The following is a 24,100-nucleotide window of genomic DNA, read 5'->3' as shown; positions in this document are numbered from 1 at the left end:
AGAAAAACAAAACAAAAGTAGATGAGCATATTTCTAGTTTGAAAATGTTTTACATATGAAGAAAGAGGTGTTCCTCTACTTCATAATTTTTTGCTGATATTGACATTATTTTTCTTTTCTTTTCCTTTTTCCCCCAGATTTTGGCATCTCTCCATTGTACTGTATTTTTTTAACTCTTTATTTTATACTTTATTTGTTTAGCTACTTGACATAGGTAATTATTATATATACACTTAACCCACCTGTTAAATTATTATGTAATATTTTTTTTATAATAATATATATTAAATTTCATATAATTTAAATATTTGTAATTATATCATTGAATAGTTTATCATTATTAATATTTTAATCATATCATATGTTAAAATAAAGTAATGTTATGAAGTATTTATTAATTTTAATTTTATAAAAAAATCTATGCACTTGATTTATGTGATGAAAAGTTTTAAATTATTAGTTAGAGTGATAAATTTTACCTTTTATAAAAGTTTATTAAATGATATAAGTTTGTAATGAATCATTACTCCACACGTAACTCTATATTCTGATAGAATATATATTAAGGGAAAGTGTAACCTAACACACATTTCTCTAAGCATAATTTATTTGTATCACGATTTCATAGTCATATAATAAGCAGAGGAAAGACATAAAGAGAGCTAATCAAAATATATACTTGGAAATTAGTCAACTTAATATTTAAAAGTGAGTAAAACAGAGGTCTACATGTAATTATTAAATTAACTTGAGATACTACAGAGAGATATAATGCAACTAAAGATCTCTTAAAGAAAACAGATAGCATTGTTGGTTTCAAAGCTGCATTTGTGTGCTATGCCTCTTGGCTCACATTTTGGCAGATCAGTAGGTGGTGGCGGAAGTGAAGTTGAAGGAGTTGGTCCATTCTCAACCTCAAACGCCATGTCCAGTCCCCATTGCATATGATCATCCACATGGCAATGCGTAAACCATACCCCTGCAAAAGACATAAAAATGATCAAGACATTTTAGTGTATTATATCAATCGTATTTATCAGCTGTAATTAAAACTAATGCAAAGAACGTTGTTCAGATTCATATAAATTTCTTCCATCTCAAATTGAATGTAACTAATTAGAAACAATATACCTGGATTATTTGCTCGGAATCTGATGACTGCCCATCCTCCCGCTGGCACACCAATTGTGTTGCGAAATTGAGGATTAATTAAATTGTACTTGGCTCGATCACTAGTGTAATTAAAATCCCCAAATCCTTGAGCCAAAACGTGGAAACTATGACCATGAAGATGCATGGGATGGTTTATCTCATCAATAAAGGCTGTATTTTGAAACACAATCTCCACCGTGGAATTAAACTTGAGTTTCTTTGCCCTAGTTGATTTTGATGCGTAGAAAAGTTTATCATCATTACTAAGACTTTCATTCGTGAAATCAAGCATTGTTGGAGGGTAATCAGAGAAATTAGCAGTGTAAACCCCACTCAAATTGTAAAAAAATGCTTCCAACATAGAGAACCCTCTACCTTGAGGGATCACAAAGGATTGATTATTCATGCTTGCAGAGAATTTTTCTTTATTTGGGCCTGAACATGAGTGATTCACGGGACAAACCTCGAGGCCCAATCCAATTGTAATCAACATGTGCTCATCCACATTAAGTGGGACAGGGACCCAATGTGGGGCCCCCACTAGGCTTGTGATATTACTGTAGAACTTGAAAGCCGTGGCTGTGTCATTGTTAGCCGGTAGGGTTGGCATCACAGGTTGTAATGATGTTGCATTATCGTAAATGACAATGCCACGAGTTGTTGTGTTATCAAACAATGGCACACCAACACTGTAAGGTGCGGCAACCATGTAGTAATAACCCCCAGATTGGTTTGCCGTGAAAAGGACATCAGCACTTTGGCCTGGGGCAAGGACTATGATGTCTGTGACATAAGGTTCGGTATATGAAGCATCAACGGCAACAACTGTGAAGGTATGCTTTGCTAGCTTGAAGAAAAGATGGTTGTCTATAGCAGCATTCACCATTCGTAATAAATATGTCCTTCCTTGCTTCACATTAGTCTTGAAGGTCTCTGAATTATAATGATAAAAATATTCATTATTATACACATTTAGAGCATGAGTGTTTAGAAGTTAAGAGTGCATATATTTATTAACATATTCACTCACGCCTGCATATGGATTATAACCGTAATTTTATGGATATGAACTCACGGAAGTAACGTACGGTTTTGGGAACAATTGTAGAAATCGCCAGGTAAGCCATTGATGGTGTAAGCAACGGATGTGTTTGAGCCATGGCCCTCGTCCAATGCCTCTATTTCCATATCCACGACATTACTATTAAACCAGTCACCTGCATTTAAAAAAAAATAAAATTATATAGTTTTCTAATTGTCAAGGAAAATCTTGCGATTTATTTATGTAAATGTAATTTACATATTGATTATAAATTAGTAAATACTGAAATTTAAAACAAAAAAGGTTTAGATTGATCGATATTTGAAGAATAACGAATTACCATGTCCGGTATATTTGGAAATTATAGTATATATTCAATTGGATTTATGAATTTCTCGGAAGGGAGTGGAGTCATTTCTATAATGTACTTTCTATGCATTTTTTCAATGATGATTTTTGTTTCCATTAGGAAAATTATTTTGAATAAAAGGATTGAAACAACAAATTTTTTTTTTTTTTTGTGACGATCAATTTTTGACATGCATGTAAAGAAAAAAATAATATATATACATATGAAATAACGGAACTCTTTATTTTCTTACTGTCACTTATGATTTCTATGATAATTTTAGAACAAATTTTGTAGTAAATCGCTCTTGTGTGTGAAATAAGATTAAGTTTCGTACTTTGGTCATTAAAAATGTAAGATTCCCAACTCTATGGGGTATTTTTTTTTATAAAAAAAAATGTATTTGGGGTAATTATGTTTTAAGATTTTCAATTTAGCGAAGCTTTAAATATAATTTATAATTTCTTGCAATTTCTTTTCGAAGTTTTGGACTTAACTTACAATATAATATAATAGACTTGTTTATTTTTAATAAACCCACGAGCATTAAAAACAATTTAGACATAAATTTATTGTTCATTTTACAACTTAATTTTGCAGTTATAATCACGACTAACTGCAAAGTTTTTCATTTGCCACTAAGCACAAGAAATCGTGATTATGATGCAAAGTCACCATTTTATATCTTTGAAATGCATGCAAACACACAATTTTATGTGACAAATTCTACATTTTAAAATACATATAACATTTTTGCATTTTCCTCTTCGGCAATGGATATATACTGTCTATGAACAAAGGTCTTGTTGCATCTTTAAAGGTTTGCATTGTTATATGTTAAATACTTAAATATAAATTTTTTCATTAAACAAAATAATTAAAAGATATATAAGAAATATATATAGCATTATACTAATTAAATTAATACCTAATAATATCGGAACTTCACCGTAGGGTTGAGGAAACGGAAAAAAATGACCGAATCGAGGACGAATGATGAAAGCACCATAAACGGTGGCTTGTAAGTCGAATGCATGAGCATGCCACCACAATGTTCCTTCTTGTCCTGTAACGTTGAATTTATAGCTGTAACGATGGCTCGGACGAATTGGGCATTGAGTTATATATTCGGTACCATCTGCCCAAGCACTATAACGCTGGAACACTCCATGCCTACATACATATGCAGTTCAAACTAAATCATTCATCTAATAAAGATTAAGAGTTTTGTTAGCTTTAAATCTAAAGTATAATCATTTAAAAATAATATTTTTTTATTAAAAATATAGCATTAGTTATATTTTTATTTTAAAATTGATAAATACTTTTATTTTTAATAAAATTTGTCATTTTTAATTACTATACTTTTAGTTAATTTTTTTTAAGAACTAATGCCATTCCATTCACCGACAAATTATATCTAATTCTAACAAGTGGGTCCTTTATCAAATGAACTTTACTATTCGTCATGCCTTCTAATTCTAAAAGTGGCTTGCAAAATTAACATCATGCATGCAGCTGTTGACTAAAGATTTCAAAAGAGCTTTGTTATGTATTTTTTGTATTTTGTTTTAATATTTTTCTTATATGATGGTATAAAAGGTTTATTTTCAGCTCAACGTTTAACAGGGTTTAAGCACATTAAAATTATAAATTTTTATATATTTGAAATTAAAATAATTTTTTAATAAAAAATTTCTACTTTTAACAATGATTAACAAAATCATGAAAAAAAAAGTATATACATTTATTATCTTAAAAACATAAAAAAATATTTAATTTTTTTAGTTAATATTAAGAATATAGACGTTGAAAAGAAAATATTTAAAAATTTTCATTTCAAAATGATTTATCAAAATCTTTAGAGTGTTTACCAGTGAACGGTGATATTGTAGGGCGACTGGTTGAGTACGTGGACGATCACAGTGTCACCTTCCCTTACATCTATGGTTGGTCCAGGCAAACTTCCATTAACTGCAACTATGACTTGCTCCTTGCACAAGCGTTTTATTTTCATGTTTTCAACCTGCAATTAATTCATAAAATTCAGGATATATGCATATATTTCGGAATTTTTGTTAACCTCAATATTATTGTTGAAGTTAAACATATAAAAGTAATAAGTTTTTATTAAAAGAAACACATTTATCGTCTTAAAACTATTAATTCTTTAAAGTCAGCCCCTAAAGTTTAAATTTAACATTTTTTTATATTTAATTAAGTACCGTCCATGAATTAGAAACATTCAACTCCCAAAGAGCATCTAACTTCAATTTGTTTGAGAATAGGGAAATGAAAAAAGAGAGATAAAATTTAAATTTATATTAAATAAAAATTTAAAGAAAAAGAAATTAATTTTTATTTTGAAAAAAAAACATCTTTATTGTTTCTTGAATTAAATAAAAATGGATCATATTTTTATTTTCTAAACAAACTAAGCTACAAGCATACAGGCTTAAGGAAGTACATTAAAAGTGTATTCCATAGTAGATGCAGAAGTGAAGGAAGAAGGTAGGAGAGCAAGAGTCCATGCTAGTGAAAACCAGAGACAGAGAATCTTCATGTTGAATTGGAAAACAAGGAAAGTAGAAAGTTAGAATTAGCTTGTCTTCGAAACCAAATATTGAGACTAGCTTAGAAGATTAGTTGTCGTTATCACCTTAAATACACTCACCCAAAGAGTAGGTGGCTTCCCTTTTAGATGACATACCTAACATTCACTTAAGGTGTGACATGAAACTACCTTTCAGTGTTCATACATAGGTAAGATCCACAAACCATGATCGAGGAACATAACATATGCATCCCACAAAGTATATATACCTTGTTTTTTAGTTGGTTTCTCTCAAAGTGGACCCACTAATCTCTCTTGATGAATTCTTTATTACTATCTCGTCACCTATGCATAGAAGAAATAAATTTTTACATACAAATTTTACATAGACAAAATTATAAATTTTTGTCTTACACACAAATACTTAAGTTTGCAATATATCCAAAAGATTAAAATGCGTGTGATTAAAATAACTTATATTAAATCATCATGTTTATAATAACTTTCTACTTCCATTCTATGATCACTCAAATAATAAAGAAAAAAAAATTACAAATTTAATATAGTTCAATACCTCTTACATATCTATAAACTCACAATAAAATCATTTCATTACTTATAATTTTTAATTGGATAAAATTAAAAACTTTCTCACATACAATTTTATAAAAAAAATTATAAACACTTTCATGATATACAATTATCTAAATCTCCAGTCATCTAAAAGATTAGAATGATTGTGACGAAAAAACGTGTATTAAATCACTATATTTATAATAGATTTTACATCTCTCTTTAATTTTTTATAATATATAGCTTAAACAAATAATGTGCACTTTAATACAACACTCTCTTATTTTCACCTGTACAGGATAGGGAGCTGTTTGGTCCTACATATAGAAAAAGGAAACCGGATACCTATTCGACTCATTTTGGCCGAATACCTTTTATCAGGATTAGAAGGTAATTAACCTAATTAAGAGTAATAATCAAGGCATTATTTACTTTAAAGCAAAGGGCCAAAATCAAGGCTGACTCAGCAGGCCCATTAGCTCATAATAAGGCCTATAAAAGGAAGGTAGGAAGTACAAGTAAAGGGTTGACTTTTCATTATTAAATAGCATTTATTGCTCAAAACTGAATCATGACTTTAGCATCAAAGTGCCTTTTGTAGGTACCCTTCCCACGTCAGCGACAGTCAGAAGGACGTCATCATTTCAGAGCAGAGACTTGAAGACTAGTGTTTTCCTAACAGGAACATTTTAGCGCCCACCGTAAGACACGATTGCCTTGCTTTTTCGATCAATATGGTACTAACAAGAAGCCAACAGGATGGACATGTTCAGCAGGGGGAACTTTTCAGCAACAGCAAGAAGACATCACACCTACCCAATCGATACCTGAGGTTCTGGTGGAAGGAGGAATCGACGAGGGCCTTTTAGCAGTGTTAATGCAGCTCAAAACAGAAATGATGGAGATGAAAAAGGAAAGGGAAAAAGATGCCCTGGAGCTGTCGGTATTGATAAGGGAAAATGTCCACCTAAGAGAAAAAATAAGAACACACATCCCTTCCCAAACTACACCTCTCGCCCAAGATCAGGGGGAATCCTCAACGTTATAAGAGAAACTAAGACTAATTCAGCAATTTAAAATCAAGAATGACCGAGATGATGTAGTGAGCTGAAGCCCGTTTACTCACCATATCTTGGATGCTAAACTACCTGACAACTGGAGAGGCCTAACAATAGAAAAATATGATGGCACAACCGATCTCGAGGAACATTTGGATATTTTCACAACCCAGGTCGGCCTGTATACAGAGAATGACGCCTTATGGTGTAGGATTTTTCCCACTTCACTAAAAGGACCAGCTCTCACTTGGATCACCCGACTTCCCCCCTTATCTATTGACTCCTTCACGACCCTCACAAGACGGTTTAATTTGCAGTTTGCCACAAGCCGACCTCACCCCTTGACATCCCTGGCACTTGTCAATATTTGTCAAGAAAAAGGAGAATTGCTTCGAGCTTTCATGGAACGATTCGGCAAAGTAACCCTTTTCATCCATAATTTAGAGCCTGCCGTGGCCAGGCACCACCTTACAATGGGTCTTAAGCCCAGACCTTTCGTTAATAGCATTTGCAAAAAACCGCCAGCTGACTTAGTTGAACTGAGGAGTCGGGCTGCAAAATACATGTAGATGGAGGAATTAGTTGAGTACCAAAATCAAATTCGGATGGACCAGGGGTCCAATTCAAAAAATGTAGACAAAAGAGAAACTTTCAGACCCCGGCAAGAAAATAAAGGGAATGAGCCTGAAAGGCTGTCCAGGGGGCCTAAATACCCCTCTTACACCACACTCAACACTAACAGATCTAGGATACTTGATCAAGCCTTAGCAACAGAAATCTTGAGTATGCCCAGACGTGCCAACACACCCCCTCGGACAGATAAGAGCAAATAATGTCGATATCATCGCAATAGGGTCATACGACAGAGGAGTGCACGACCCTAAAAGATAAAATTGAAGATTTGATCAAAGATGGGCACTTTAGAGGATTTGTCCAAACAAACCCCACCAGTTATGCTGAAAGGGGGAGGGATCGATACTCCCAATTCTCAAGGAGGTACGAAGATAGGCAACCCGAACGACAGTGGAGCCGGTCACAAGAACCTCCTGTAAAACGATATGACAAAAGAGAAAAATACCTGAAGAGGCTGATCAACACCATAGTCGATAGGTTTACAGGCAGAGGACCCACTCATTCGGCTAGAAAGAGACATCTCAGGCATGTCCGCTCTGTTAATAACGTTTCATTGGACAGTAGAATCCAAATCCTACCTATCACATTCACAGATGATGACTTTCAAGGAGTGGACCCGGTATAAGATGATCCAATGGTTATTAGTGTAGACATTCTTAATTGCACCGTCCAGAAAATACTAATTGATCAAGGGAGCTCGGCTGATATCTTATACTGAAATACGTTCAAGCAACTAGGCATACCAGAGGAAGAACTCAGAGAATATAACAGACCACTGGTCAGTTTCTCTGGAGAACGAGTAGAGACCTGGGGATGTGTTGACTTGTACACCTCATTCGGGTCAGAGCACGAGGGAAAGCATATCAAGGTCACTTATCTGGTAGTACACGCGAATACCTCATATAATATCCTACTCGGTAGACCATCCCTTAACAAGCTGAAGGCCACAGTGTCTACTCCTCACTTGGCTATGAAATTTCTGTCAGAAAGGGGTCGAATTGTCACCGTCCATGCTGACCAAAAAACAGCAAGGGAATGTTATTTTGCAAGCCTACGCCTCAAACCACTCCAAGACTATAGACGAGATGTCAATATTGTATCCCCTCGGTCTAGAGAGGACTTGGAAATTGAATTGGATCCTAGGGTTGATGAGAGATGTCGAGTTGAACCCAATGAAAATAAGCAGCCTTTTCAACTTGGACCGAAGCCTGAACAGGTTACTTATCTGGGGGTCGGTTTGTTTGTACAAGAGAGGCGAGACTTTTAGGGAATACTGTAACGTAATGCTGATTTGTTTGCCTGGTCGACCTCTGATATGCCTAGCATTGACCCTGCGTTCCTCTATCATCACCTATCGGTCTATAAGGGGGCCAAACTGATAGCACAGAAGAAGAGGAAGATTGGTAGAGACAGAGCAAAGGCAATGAAAGAGGAAACTGATAAGTTGCTACAGGCCGGTTTTATTCGAGAGGTCAGATATTCCACTTGGCTGGCTAACGTAGTAATGGTTAAAAAGGCGAACGGAAAATGTCGGATGTGTACGGACTTCACCAACCTTAACAAGGCGTGTTCAAAAGATGCGTACCCCCTTCCAAACATCGATATCTTGGTGGATGGTGCAGCCGATCATAAGGTACTTAGTTTTTTGGACTTGTACTCGGGGTATAATCAGATCCGAATGTATCCTCCAGATGAAGAAAAAATGGCATTTATCATAGATTTGGCAAATTTCTGTTACCGGGTAATGCTATTTGGCCTGAAAAATGCAGGGGCGACGTATCAAAGATTGATAAATAAATTTTTGAAAAACAAGTGAAAAAATGCATGGAAGTCTACGTAGATAATATGGTGGTTAAATCTAATGCCTTGGAACAATATCTCGCTCATCTAAAGGAGGTATTCGGGAAAGCTAGGAAATATAGGATGCGGTTTAACCCTGAAAGTGTACATTTGAGGTAGTCGGCGGCAAGTTTCTAAGGTTTATGTTATCTGAGAGGGGAATTCAAGTGAACCCTGACAAATGCCAAGCTATCATCGAAATTACCAGTCCTCAGAATGTTAAGGAGGTCCAAAGACTTGTCGGTCGTATTGCTGCCCTTGCCAGATTTTTACCCATTATGGCAGACAGGTCTCGGTCATTCATTGACTTGCTTAAAAAATTCCAAAAGTTTGTCTGGACTGACGAATGTGAAGCGGCCTTCATCCAATATAAAAATATATTAGCAACACCGTCTGTGTTAACAAAACTGAAGCCCAAAAAAGATATAATTATTTACTTGGCCGTATTAGAAAACGCCATCAGCTCGGTCTTATTACAAAAAATGCCTGAATTGGTCCCTATCTACTTCATCAGTCGGACACTCCAAGGTCCCGAATCCCGATATCAGCTAATGGAAAAGGTGGTGTTAGCCTTAATCCATACAGCTTGATGGTTAAGACATTACTTCCAAAGTCATCGAGTGGTGGTGCGAACCGATTGCCCAATGGCCAAAATTCTAAGGAAACCAAAGCTAGCCGGTCGGTTAGTAGCCTGGACGATCGAGTTGTCCCAATTCGATATTCATTTTGAAAACTGACGCCCCCTTAAAGCTCATGTGCTGGCAGATTTTGTCAATGAGTTCACTATCTAGAAAATACCAGCTTGGATATGTGGAGCCTACATGTCGATGGATCATCAAATTGACTGGTAGTGGAGCATGAATTATACTTAAAGGGCCGAATACTTTAACTATTGAGCAATCTATTCGGTTTGGATTCAAAGCCTCCAACAATTAAACTGAGTATGAAGCTCCACTAGCAGGTCTCAGATTGTCAAAAGAAATTAGGGTAAAACGTATCACTTGCTGGAGTGATTCAAAGACAGTGGCCGAACAGGTTAATGAAGCTATCAGGTGAAGGATTCGGTAATGCTCAAATATTATCAAGAGTTCAAAAAAATAAAAGATGATTTTGATGAAATACATGTTCGACATATGCCAAGGACCATGAATGAACAAGCTGACAGGCTTGCTAGTCAAAGGAAACCTGGGCAATTACAAAGCGTGATTCATCAGGAAATCCTTCAACCTAGTGTTACCAAACAAGAATGCATGGACATAGAAAATATGCCTCAAAATTGGATGACCCCGATCATTCAATACCTCGTCAGCAGCAGCTTACCAATGGATCCGACTTTGGTTAAGAAAATAAGAATGCATGCAGCTAAGTACCTCTTTCTAGGCAAAGAATTATACAGAAGAGGAATTTCAACACCTATGCTTAAATGTCTTGATGAAGATCAAGCCAGCTATGTCATGAGGAAGATTCATGAAGGTATCTGTGATACCCATTCGGGTGGACGAACCATGGCAGCTAAGATACTAAGAGCTGGATATTTTTGGCCGACGCTCGCCCAAGATTGCCAAGCATTTGTGAAGAAGTGCATCCCTTATCAACAACACAGTCCTTATTTACACCAAAATGCCGACACCTTGCATCCCATCAGCTCTCCTTGGCCCTTTGCCACTTGGGGAATGGACCTCCTCGGTCCTTTTCCCTTGGCAAAAGGGCAATGTAAATTCCTACTTGTCGATGTGGATTACTTCACCAAGTGGATTGAAGTCGAACCACTCGCCACCATTACGGCCAATAACGTGCAAAAGTTCACGTGGAAAAATATTATTACACAATTCAGTCTTCCTCATACATTAATTACAGATAATGGATTACAGTTCACGAATCGCCGATGTAATGAATTTTTGGAAGGGCTCCATATCAAACATAGGGTCACATCTGTTGAACATTCCCACACTAATGGTCAGGCCGAGGCTGCCAATAAAGTCATCTTACATGAGTTAAAAAGAAGGTTGGGCTCAGCAAAAGGAGAATGGGCAGAGAAACTACCTGAGATCTTATGGGCTTATCGATGTGCACTGCAAACCACCACAAAGGAGACTCCTTTTCGGCTTACCTATGGTACTTATGCCATGGTACCGGTCGAGATTGGAGAACCACCATTTCGAAGGGAAAACTTTGTTGAATCGACCAATGATGAATTCCTAGCTGTTAACCTGGACTTGCTAGATGAAGTATGCAGCCAAGCAGCAATAATGACCGAAGCTAGCAGAAGAATAATGGCTGACAATTTTATGTAGATGACTTGGTATGGCAAGTAACCAGAGAAGCACGCCGAAATCGACGATAAGGGAAATTAGCAGCCAACTGGGAAGGACCCTTTTGGGTAGCAGTAAGACTAGATAATGAAGCATACAAGTTGGAGACATTAGAAGGAAAGATTATACTAAGAACTTGGAACGCCATGCACTTGAAACATTATTTTAGTTAAACGCCTGTAACATGTAATCAGTGCACTCTTTTCCTCGCCCAGGTTTTGTCCTCTTAAAAGAAAGTGAAAAGGGATTTTCTTGGGAAGGTTTTTAACGAGGCACCTTATCAATGAAATACTTCTTCTCAGCTATTCGATTTTTATGTGTCAATAAAATCTATGCAATACTTGATTAAAACTGAATCAATTAATTCCCTCCCGAGTACCCCTACTTGGCCAAGGATAAATCATTATTAAAATTCTCTCCCAAGTACTTCTACTTGGCTAAGGTTGAATTAATAAATTCCCTCCCAAGTACCCCTACTAGGCCAAGGATGAATCATTATTACAATTCCTTACCAAGTACTTCTACTTGGCTAAGGTTGAATTAATTAATTCCCTCCCGAGTACCCCTACTCAGCCAAGGATGAATCATTATTACAATTCCCTCCCAAGTACTTCTACTTGGCTAAGGTTGAATTAATTAATTCCCTCCCGAGTACCATTACTCGGCCAATAATAAGACAAACAGAAGAATTTTGTGTCAACGAAATTTCATTAAAAATGTTATATCTATTCGGTTTGGTTGATTATTCATATAAAAATACTCAGAAGATAACAAGAAAAAAAAATTAAACTTGTATTCATGTTTGAAGAGGTTACAAAATTTGGGCGCTATCAGCACACAAATACAAAGAAAATCTAAAACCTTTTAATTTCCCTCCTCGCCAGCGTCAGGACCGGGTACGTCAGGACTAGGGGCCTCACGACCGGGAGCATTGTTATTAATTTCAACTTGGGAAGGGACTTCGGTGTCAGGTTCCACATCATCATCCACGTCGTTATATGGCAAAAACCTACCACTGAAGAAATCTTTGGTAAGATCGAAGTGGAAGTCAGCTGGCACTTGGCAGAAACCATAGTATTGGCGAACGGCATGGTTAAAGCCTGACTCATGTTCGATAGCCACTTGGATCGAACACTTGTCAACAAAGGCCTTCATCTCAGCATCAGCCTTTTGCCTTTCAAGAGCCAATGCCTCATCCATTTCAACAGATTTGGCCCTTAAGGCCTCCTCTAATCTCAAAGATTTTACCCTTAGAGCCCTCAGTTCTTCCTCTTTAGCCTTCAATGCTTGCTCGGTGGCTTGGAGCCGACTCTCCACTATATGATAGTGCTCCTTGTACTGAATAACCTCATCCTCCAAAGCTTTGTTGGTCTCAGAAAGATTCAACTGAATCTCTTCGTTATTGGCCAAAGCTTGCTGAAAGGAGGAGTATTCGTTCTGCACCCTTTTTACCTCAAGTGTGGGCTCCAAAGCTAGTCTTCGAATCATCATCATGGATCGAATCTAAAGCTCCGCATAGCATCGCCATAAGGACTCGGGGTCCAGGTTATTGATCGCTTCCTTTCCTGAATCAGAAAGCAAGTCAGGGGCAACTACTCATCCAGCATATACCCCTAAGACGAGGAAGGCATCGAATAAGATAGCTGGGGGAATAGCAGAGTTTGCAGAGCTGCTAACCCCAGCCATCATATCCCCTCGGATTTGACTTTGTGCCCCTTTTGAGCTAGTCGGTCTACCCGAATGAGAATGTTTTTTCTTTTTCTCCCTTTCGGCCTCTTTTTCTTTGCCTTTCTCCTTGCCCTTTTCTCTGCGCCTCTTCGGCTGGCTCTCTGTAATCGCAAGGTCTCAGGGAGGAGGATGAGGCTCAGTTATATCCGGCATGTGGTCGAGTTGAGGGTTTCGATGCTCCTCAATAGGTGTATTTTCAGGTGTCTTGGTCTTCAAGGTTTGACGATATGTTGGTACGTGAACACCACGTTGAGCCATCAAACCTACAATAAAAATGAAGAGTCAAATCAATACAACTTGATTCAAAAACTAAATCATAAGAACGAAATATACCATCCATGTCCAGACGAGGATGAGGAGATTTTAATACTAGGAGTATGTGTCAGGCAGGAAGTTCTCGGGGAAGACACTTCAAGTAATCCAAAATCGATAACTGTTTGGCCGACAACATGTCCTCAGGAATCCAGTCGTACCAGCGAGGCACTCGAGTCCAGTGGAAGGAAAAGAGGGGATTGCTTTCACTATCAAAGAAAAAATTTCTACCTATAGAGTGGACGGTTACTTTGAAGTAGCTGGTCTTGAAACCCTTAAAAGATTATGCATAAGGCTTAAACAGTGGCAATTCGGGTTACCTTATTAAAGATATTCATCTTGCTAAGTTTGATGGACGAGTACAGAAGAAATAAAGAAATAAGCTTACACTAGGTTCTATATAATGAAATTTACAAAGTACTCTAAAAGCTTGGATAGCCACCCACCCATTCGGATGGAGTTGTGTCAGCGCTACATTTAAAACCCTCAATACTCCCATTTGGAAGTCGTCAAAAGGAAGCTTTATACTTAGTTCTCTAAACATATACTCGTACACAAAGAAGGTGTCAGTCATCCCGGCACCCTCTAGAAAAACAAATTCAGGTTCCTGGTTTCCTCTCCTCGGCAAGGGTCGATAGATATGGGATAGGGATCGGAGGAGGGTTCCCATAATGAAATCTCACAATGGTCCACGAAAGATTGAAGACTTCTATTTTTTCTAAAACAAGAGAAGTAGGTGGCTACTTCACCGTGTACCCACTCGTATCCAGGAACTGTACATGGGAGAATACTGATCTTTCCCTAGGAGGGCTCATGCTCGGTAGGAGTCAGTTTACTCAGACGATCCGGCTTCATCACTACATTCTCTAAAGTGAGTCTCTACTTCTTCATTTACCCCACTCGGTCTTAAAGAAAATTTCATCCCCCCTTCAGTTCCCTCAGCATTCTCACCATCGATACTAGTCGGCCTAGATGAGTCCGACAACAAGTCCTCACATTCCAAGGATTCGGCCATGGTAAAATAAGGAAGGGAAAGAAAAGAAAACTAAACGTACCTCACAGGTAGTCTGTTCGGAAGAAAAAGAGAATTTGAATACCCTTCGATTTGGAGCAACAGTGTGTACTTTTCGGTTCAGAGAAAAAGTGAAGAACAAAAGACCTGGACCACCATGTATTTATAGGGTTTAGGGCCCTCAGACACCCTTTCTTCTAAATCAAATGGTTAAGATCGAATACCATTTCATTTCGTACACACACATCGAGGAAACCCTAAAAAATCCTGAAACCCTAAAAAACCTGAAGTTTTAGAATGATCTTTTTTCATTATTATTTATTTATTTTTATTTTTATGGTTTTTTTTTTATTTTTATTTTTACCTCCTCGGTCTACACCACTTTTTTGATAAACTGAATACCCCTTCGGTGCACACACCCCCTCGTTTTTCTATACTTGAACCAAATACCCTACTCGGCTTACTTATGTTGCTTAAATCGAACACCCCCCTCGGTATTCCTATCCATCCCACCAAACCAAGTACCTCCTCGTCTACATGTTCTTGGCACCTATATATTATTAAGCCATTGCCTCGTACCTCTTCGAGCTTGGGGGACTAGTGTATAGGATACGGAGCTACTCGGTCCTACATATAGAAAAAGGAAATCGAGTACCTATTCGGCTCAGTTTAGTCAAGTACCTTTTATCAGGATTAGAAGGTAATTAACCTAATTAAGGGTAATAATCAGGGCATTATCTACTTTAAAGCAAAGGGCCAAAATCAAGGCTGACTCAGCAGGCCCATTAACCCATAATAAGGCCTATAAAAGGAAGGTATGAAGTACAGGTAAATGGTTGACTTTTCATTATTAAATAGCATTTATTGCTCAGAACTGAATCCTGACTTCAGTATCGGAGTGCCTTTTGCAGGTACCTTCCCCACGTCAGCGACAGTCAGAAGGACGTCATTGTTTCAGAGTAGAGACTTGAAAACAAGTGTTTCTCTAACAGGAACATCACCTATGAATAAAATTTGTCTTTATATAATTTTTATTGTCAAAATGTTTGTTTGACACACTTGCACTAGTGTATGGATTAGTAAAAGAACATTGCTATTTCCTTTCAAAAAAATTACATAAAATTTGCACAAGCTGACAAGACCGAGTTTAAATTGAAGAAGAGTCAAAACCTTTTTTATTTGTAAGTTCAAATAGAAAGGTGAAATAGTATTTTATGTAACAAACAATGCGTTATAAATAAGTTATTGGAGTACTAACTTAGATAGTTATTAGTAAAAATTGCTTTGTAATAATATACTTAGAGAGCAATTAACTTTGAACAACTCTCTGTTTTATATTTCTGAGAGTGCAATTCATGAATAACCACATTCTAATTTATATTTCTGAAAGCGATTTTCTATTAACCGTTTTTTAAAATTATTCTTGAAGGGCGATTAATAGAGAATCGCTCTGTAGGTATCTTTTCTTATTGTTCTATCCATTCTCTTTTTTTCCTTTCTCTCTATTAACAGTGAATTATCTTACTAATTTGTTGTCTTTTTCTTTATTTACTTGTGTTTGGTTCATACAGATGTAGACTGTTTGGTCAACGCAACATACAAACTCAAGTTTCAATTTTAATCTGTAATAAAAATAAAAATAAAAATTGAATGTCAAACACATAAATTTAAATTTAAACGTAATAATAAATTAATTTAAGTTTGTAACAAAAAACTCAAAAAAAAAAAGAAATTTCAAATGTTAAATTTGCGGTTCATACTCATACTTTTGGAGAACGATTATATAAATCGCTCTTTAAGTGACACAAACTGCTTTCTAATATAACATTTGAGAGTAATTATTTAACTGTTCTCTTAAATGGTAACATATTAGATAGGATAAAATTTTAGAACAGATTTAAATACTCTTTATGTTAAAATAAAATCATTCTCACATCTTTTTTCTAAAAATCTTGTGGCTTTTACCAAGTAGCATCATGTTAATGCAAAATGGATAGGGAAGGTTAAGAAGATGTAAGCGGGTGCAATTTTTATGAAAAACATTTAGTTCTATAATGGAATAGAGGCTACCCAATTAAGCATGAGTCACCAACCCTTAAGTACCCTATGCAAGAAGTCTGTTGATTGGGATGACAATTTGGTTGGATCAATATTACATTATTATAAATAGTAATCATTTTTTTCCTTCCATTTCTTTGACAATGGTATTGTCGATCGATCCTCTATTTGAATACGTTCTTCTCAATTCAATTTATTCTTAATCATCATTTTTTTTTTAAGGAACGTCAACAGTATATAGATGATATATATTAGTTAGGGGAGAAATTTTCTCAAAATGTTACAAAACATTATTCAACCTCCTCGATTTATATATAATTTATTAGTATTATTTTTTCAAAAATGGCATTTTAAAAAAATAAACAAAAATTCATTAGGATTTTTTTTCATATAAAGTTAAGTAATTTTTTTTCAATTTAATTTTAATTTAAAAATAAATATTTTATAATTTTATTTTTAATTTAAAAAATTATCTCTTTATCTAATTTATTAATTTATGTATATTGCAACATATATCGGAAGGAAACATAAAAGTTTTGACAAGTATCCTATATAGTCCAATCCAACGTGTGTTTCTCTATGAATTGAGCTTTTGCATTTAATGATTGGTTACTTAAGAACTCTTGTTCATTATATTTAAATAAATGCATAAATATATTTTTACTCCACATTTTTATAAATTTTTATTTTATTTTTAAAATTTTTTTGTTTTAGTTTTATTTTTTAAAATGTAATGCTTTTAATTTTAAATATTAATGTGATTAAAAAAAATTTACGTATTACTTTTTTTTGTGTCACGTGACAAAAAAAATTTTACCATGTAAGAGGGAGTGACCAAAAGTGCTACTAAAAATACCTTTAAACTTTAAATTCATGATAGTCATAATTTACTTTAATATATAATTTGTAAATCTTGATTCTTAAACAAAAATATTTACTTTAATATTTATTTTAAATTTAAAATAATTATGTAATATGAAATTCTTTTTTCAAAATATTAATTTTAAATTACTCGTAGGAACAACTCACTAATTAAATTAGAAAGCAAGATTCTTTTTTCATCTCAATATGTATTTGGACATCTATGCTAAGGTTCCTTGTATAGTTTTGGGCATTTGTAATTAAATTATCATTTGTATTGTATTTGATTTGGTAGTCAAGTCTTATATTTATTTTAAATTTAATGATACGGAGTGTTAAATTTAGTAAAATAACAATTTTAATCATTTGTTATTATAAATGAATTTGATTAATTCAATTGTTTAGCTTAAAATTTTTTATATTATGATTCAGTTTGTATAAAATTTTAGCAAGTACTTATAAAAAAAATATAAAAATAAATAATTTTTTTTTCACAAATTAAAAATTATTTATACTTTTTCAGTTTTAGAAAAGTAGATAAGAGAACTTCTAAAATATAGAAACATAAGCTACTTTTAATTTATAGGAGTTTTATTCAATTTTACTACTTCATTTTATGACTCACTCACTTAGAAGTTTATCAAAGTTATGCTTAAATGTATAAAATTTCATATAATCTAAATACGAATTGATTTTTCAAAGTTCTATCATATTTAATAGAAAATATACTATTTAAAATATAATTCAAAAAATTAGTATTATATTTTATATTTATGAATATTTAAAATTTTATACACATTTTTTATGATGATATTTCAATAATCAATGATTGAATTGAAAAATATTTTTTAATAAATAAATTTTTTTAGATTTTTTATTTTACTAAATTTGATTTTTATTGTCATTTGATCCCAATCTAGGTAAGAAATGGATCAAATTGCACTCATATAAGTTACACTAAGAATTGTACGGTAAATAAATTTATTTAAAATATAATTTTATGGATCTAAATGTTAAATTATAAGTATATATTATTTTAATTATTTGAATCAAATTTTATCAAAAGTAAATAATCATAAAAAAATATAACCAAATGATCCTTGATCTTATACAATTCACAAGTTTATTACGTTAAATTTTATGTAAGTGAATGGAATATCAAATCATTTTGTATTATTTAAAAAATTTACAAAAAAATTAATTACAAAATCATTTTATATCAAATCATTATATATTTTTGATTTAAAAAATTTAATTACGAAATCATTTGTTAAATTAAACAATCTTATAAAATAGAATGATTTTGTAATTAAAATTTACAAAAAATGTAATTAGATTTCATCTTGATTTCATTTATAAATATATACCTTAATAAGGTTTTGGACTCTAATAAATATGTGAATTTTTTTTTGTTTTTTATTTATTTATTTTATTTATTCCTTCAAAAACTAGTTTTGTGTCTACTAAGTTTCTCTATTTATAATTTGTTAATTTATTTTATTCTTTGTCTATATAACATTCAAGTTTTTTTTTTAAGCATCAATATTTTATTAAAGATAAAATTTAAGTACAAGGGGTATTATAACTTATTATATCTTTAAAAAAAATTAATAATACATATTAATAAATTATTAATCCAATTTACATACACAATTGAGTATCAAAAAATTCTACTGTAAGTCATTCTAAAAAACGATACTTAATAGAATTAAAATTTTACTAATATTTAATACATTTTTATTAAAAATAATATTATTTCTTTAAAGTCATTTTGTCATAGTAAACTACACAATTATTACTAACATTCAAGTTGACGTATATAATTTGATTGAGATACAATAGAATGTATCATTATTACCGTTATATTTTATATTATCAAATGAAACTTTAACTTATAAAACTAAAACTTTTGAAACTAAAATTTAAAAATATAAAAGAAATAAAAGTATAGATATCATGTTATCATTCATGTCAACCTTAAATTATATTATGAGTCTAGTTGAATGATACATAAGTACATACTAAAAACAAGTAACAAATTATTACTAGAGGAACTATATGAAAAAAAAAACAAATTTTAGAAAATTTATTTAAAAAAAGTTAGAATAAAAGATCAAATAAATAAATCACATATAATATATGATTAACTAACTTTGTTTATGATCATATGATCACCAACCAACTTTAATCTTAATCATATATATATATATATATATATATATATATATATTATGATTTATATTTAGCATCTTAAAAAAAATTAAAATAAGAACTATTCCTTCTCTCTGTAAGTATATATAATATATAAGTACGCACACTCTTACACTATTTTAAAAAATATATAATTCATATTTACAAAATATAAAATTAATATAAAATTATTTAATATATCATTCATATATATTAAAATTAATATAATATATACTTTTAAAATTTATAAAAATTTCAACTCTTTAATTGAATTATTTTAAATATTTAATTTTAATTAAATTTAACATGAAAATTGTGAAAATACATAATTATGATCAAATGCTTAGATCAATAAAAATTATATTTATATAAAATTATTAACATTACAAAAATAAGTATAATTTATGCCAATGTACCTTGTACAGGTTGACGCTTCCTAACAATAGATACGACTTGTCGTTGAACCAAATTTTATTGATGAACTTTGCCGGTGAACCAAATTTTGTTGGTTGACATTTTTTTTTTTCTGGTCAATTTTATTTTTAGTCAAGTTTTCTGGTTGAATTTTATTTTTATCTAGTTTAGTTGATAAGGTTAGCAACAACTTTCTTTCGGCCCATTTTTATTTTTCGACTCAAGTGAAATTGTTTCGTTATTGGGCCAACTTTCTTGGGCTGAACTTGATCCCGTAAATATTTCATTTTATAATAATAATACACAAAAATTAAAAAAGCGAGGAAAACAAAAATGTTTTTAAGGTCGAATAGAAATTAGCTTTGCTTTTACCAATCAAACAAAAATTAATTCCTCTCAACTCACTTTTAAAATATTATAATCAAACATAACTTATTATAATCTTTTCTTTTGGTCAAAACTTTTATTTTTGGGTCCACTCGTCAAATCTTATTAGAATCTATTTGTACTTTGTAGAAGGCTTCGTCCATTTCATAATAAAAGACGTTATCTACCCATTTCATCACCCATTTGTTTTTTAGATGTTAAATTTAGATTTGAACGCAATAAAAAAAAGTTAGATGTTAAATATGAGACCGTGATTCTCTCCGGTTTGCGTCGCAGGAACAGAACGTCGAGTCCAATTTTCGCTTTAACCAAAATTTTACTCATTTAAAAAAAATTACACAAAATTCACTTAAGTAAATTTTTTTTAAGTAAATTTTTTAACTTAAATAAATTTTTATAAAATTAGCTTAAGTTAATTTTATGATTTAAACAAATTTTGTATATTACTTCCTTAATCTTTTACTTTCTCTTTTCTTTTTCATGCTTAATATTTTTTCTCCAACATTCATATTCAATTTTTTTTATCCTTTTCTCATGTCCAGCTTTTATTTTTCTCTTTCCACTCCCTCTTCATCCCCTTGTTCCATTAGAATGGATGTTTTTTGCTGTCAAGCTCCAACTACATAAAATGTTATTATTATACATGCAAAATATTTAAAAAAATTTCACATAATATAAAAGGATCCAACTAGAGCATTTAGTAGACAATTTATATCTTACTGTTAGCACACAAATCCTAAAATATTATTTATGACCGATCTCATTTATAAGTTGAAAATCATAAAAAAAAAATATTCTTCTCATCAAATAAGGTGAGTATGGAAAAAAAATGTGAGTATGAAAGTGAGAAAAAGAAAAAAAAAGTTGAGTATCAAATAAAAGTGAAGTGGAGTGAAAGTGAGAGAATGAGTTAAATAAGGAAGAAAAAAATTAGATGTGAGAGAAGAATAAAAAGAGTTGAATATAAATATTAGAAAAAAAGTATTAAACATGAAAAAAAAGAATGAGAGCAAATGATTAGAAGAAGAAGACACAATTTATTTAAGTCATAAAATTTACTTAAACTAATTTTGTAAAAATTCATCTAAGCCAAAAAAAAATTTACTTAAACAATTTTTTTATAAAAGAAAATTTTACTTAGGAAATAATTAGACTAAATGTCCTATTTTCACGCAAACCGAGCGAATCCAATTCCATAAATATGTTATCTTGATAATGATCGCACGTGTCAGGTAATTATAGGAAATAAATATGACACAAAAACAAATATGCAAATTCATAGACTATATGACAATTTTTTGACACATGATGTTGACACAGCAATCGATTAATGACCCTTCTTTTTTATTGGTTGTGTTATGAAAAATAATGCAAAGAAAATCTTAATGCTTGGGATATCATGTAAATAAGCAATCATTGATCCATACTATACAGTAATGGTCTAGATATTATGAATGTATCTCATTTTATTTGTCAAACTAACTATTTATGCATACCTTGTTCCAATTTCTGTGAATTGGCCTGCAAAATTTAGCATTCCCTTGGTGGTAATTTTATATCATTGCAACAGAATTTATGTTCTGATAACTTCATGAGCTAAATAATTGACAAATTGAAAACTAAATGAGTTATCGCAATCAGAAAATCATAAGTAAATAAAAATTATCGATATTTAGTCTTACGGAAAAAACCGTAGTAGAGTTTCTTCTATGTTTATAAAACGAAAATCATATGCCCAGAACAATTTTCACTTAAAACAGCGTCAAAAATGAAATTAAATGAGGAAGCATTATGAAGCAAATGGTTATCTGGGCTTACGATAATTGATAATGCTGCTTATTGTTCTTTGCAACCTGCATTTTGTCACCTTTATTTTTTAGCTCACCTACTAGAAACCAACAAAAAAATGATCTATAAATATGTATCGCATTGAAACGTGATTTAATGTGGCTTACGGCACGCAAAGTTGTCTATATTAGAATTATATTACATATGCTTTCTTATTAACCCTTTTATTTTACATACTAAATTTAATTCCTTATTACACACTACTTGCTTAAAATAAAGGCTAAACAAGCTACGATTATTTTCGGAGAAAGATCACATTATAGTTGGTGCATATGCAATCCATGGGGGTAATTTTTATTTCATCTGCAACACAAGTGTCTTTATGGTGGGAGGAAAATTCTTCAACTTTATTACCACATACTACAATTCTTATTGGCACATTAAATGCTGCAATTCTTATTGATTTCTTTACTATATTTAAATTCTCCAACTTCTAAGAATCAAAGTGTAGCAGCAACTAAATATACTAAAATATAAAATAGATACTAAATTATTTTTTATGAAAAAATTTCTTTAACATGAAAGATAAAAATTAAAGAAATAACTTTACTATGGGTTATAAATAAATATACAAATTATATTTATAACCAGTTAATCAACTTATGTAAAAAAATTTTAAAAATAAAAATTAAAAAGATAAAAGTTAAAAAAAAATTAATGTGAGAGTTTAATTAATTAAATCACATATTTTGTTTTGACAATTTAACCATTCAGTATAAAAAATCACACATTAAAATTTTTGGCAAAAAATTAGTCAGATTTAACGGTAAAAAACTGTGCAAATAAAGATCTATTAAGACTAGTTTAAAATGTGTGTAAATGACTTTCTCTCTTCTTCTCTCACAATTATGGTTACTCTATCATTCAAAATTATTTTTTTTTCAATCTTAAAGACTCATCTCCACTTTTATGAGTGAGACAAAGTACGCTTATTTATTTTTTAGTATTAGTTCATGTAGGATGAGAGCTCAATATCCAACATATCTTTCTCTCACAATTATGTGGAAATGACTATCAACTTAATGATCTCACTCACTAAGTTTCAAACTTCTATCTTAATAGTGTCTTAATTATCATATCGGTATTATTATTATCAGTATGAACTTTTGTCAATTCCAACAACCTAGCATACAGTACATCTAATGATACTTCACATTAATATATTTGAACTTTGAGTAAAAAGTTAAATTCTTACAAAGATGAATAACACTTTGACTATCACAAAATAATAAATATTTGTCCTTAGCAAATTCAAGTTGCTGTAAGAATTTTTCCATCAAAAGTAACTCCCTGGATGATTTTGATATGAATGAAGATATTGATTCTTGAAACTTTATTTTGACTACTTGATCAAGTTTAGAGGGAAGCTATGGTGTGACATTTTGAATTGTAGAGGTTATGTGGTGAAAAACTCAAAAGTAAATAAGTCTAGTTTGTCTCATTTGTAAAAGTGAAGATGAGACTATAGGGTTGAAAGAGAAAAATGATGTTTTGAGTAAGCGAGGAAGATTATTATGAAAGAAAAAGATAGAAAGTTATTCTTAAACAATCCTAATAAATTTGTGTTTACAAAGTCGTTCACTATTGGATCAAGCTGAAACTTTGACAACAATTCCACGATATGTTATTCTTTTTTTTTAACGATTGAATTGTTGAAGTAAGGTCTTTGATATGATTAATTGAGTTTGCATAGCAACTCTATTTTATTAGTATTTTTATCTTAGTTTTTATTTTGTAAGCTTTGTTACTTAGATTGAATGACTGATTGTAAGTACAAT

The 24,100-nt window shown here is 32.2% G+C and overlaps 1 protein-coding gene across 1 annotated transcript; it reads right to left on the bottom strand.

Moving 5' to 3' along the window:
* Positions 1–788: 788 nt before the first annotated feature.
* LOC113862418 (laccase-7-like) lies at positions 789–5,106 on the bottom strand. The gene is made up of 6 exons (XM_027495505.1): positions 5,011–5,106; positions 4,418–4,569; positions 3,472–3,716; positions 2,241–2,369; positions 1,132–2,085; positions 789–979 (listed from the first exon to the last, which is right to left on the bottom strand). Exons 1-6 carry the CDS (start codon positions 5,104–5,106, stop codon positions 789–791), a joined length of 1,767 nt encoding a protein of 588 aa, XP_027351306.1.
* Between the last annotated feature and the right edge of the window lie 18,994 nt (positions 5,107–24,100).

Source organism: Abrus precatorius, unplaced genomic scaffold, assembly GCF_003935025.1.
Source record: "Abrus precatorius isolate BTA unplaced genomic scaffold, Abrus_2018 Scaffold3, whole genome shotgun sequence".
In the NCBI taxonomy this organism is placed as follows: domain Eukaryota; kingdom Viridiplantae; phylum Streptophyta; class Magnoliopsida; order Fabales; family Fabaceae; genus Abrus; species Abrus precatorius.
This window is presented reverse-complemented; position numbering and strand designations above follow the sequence as displayed.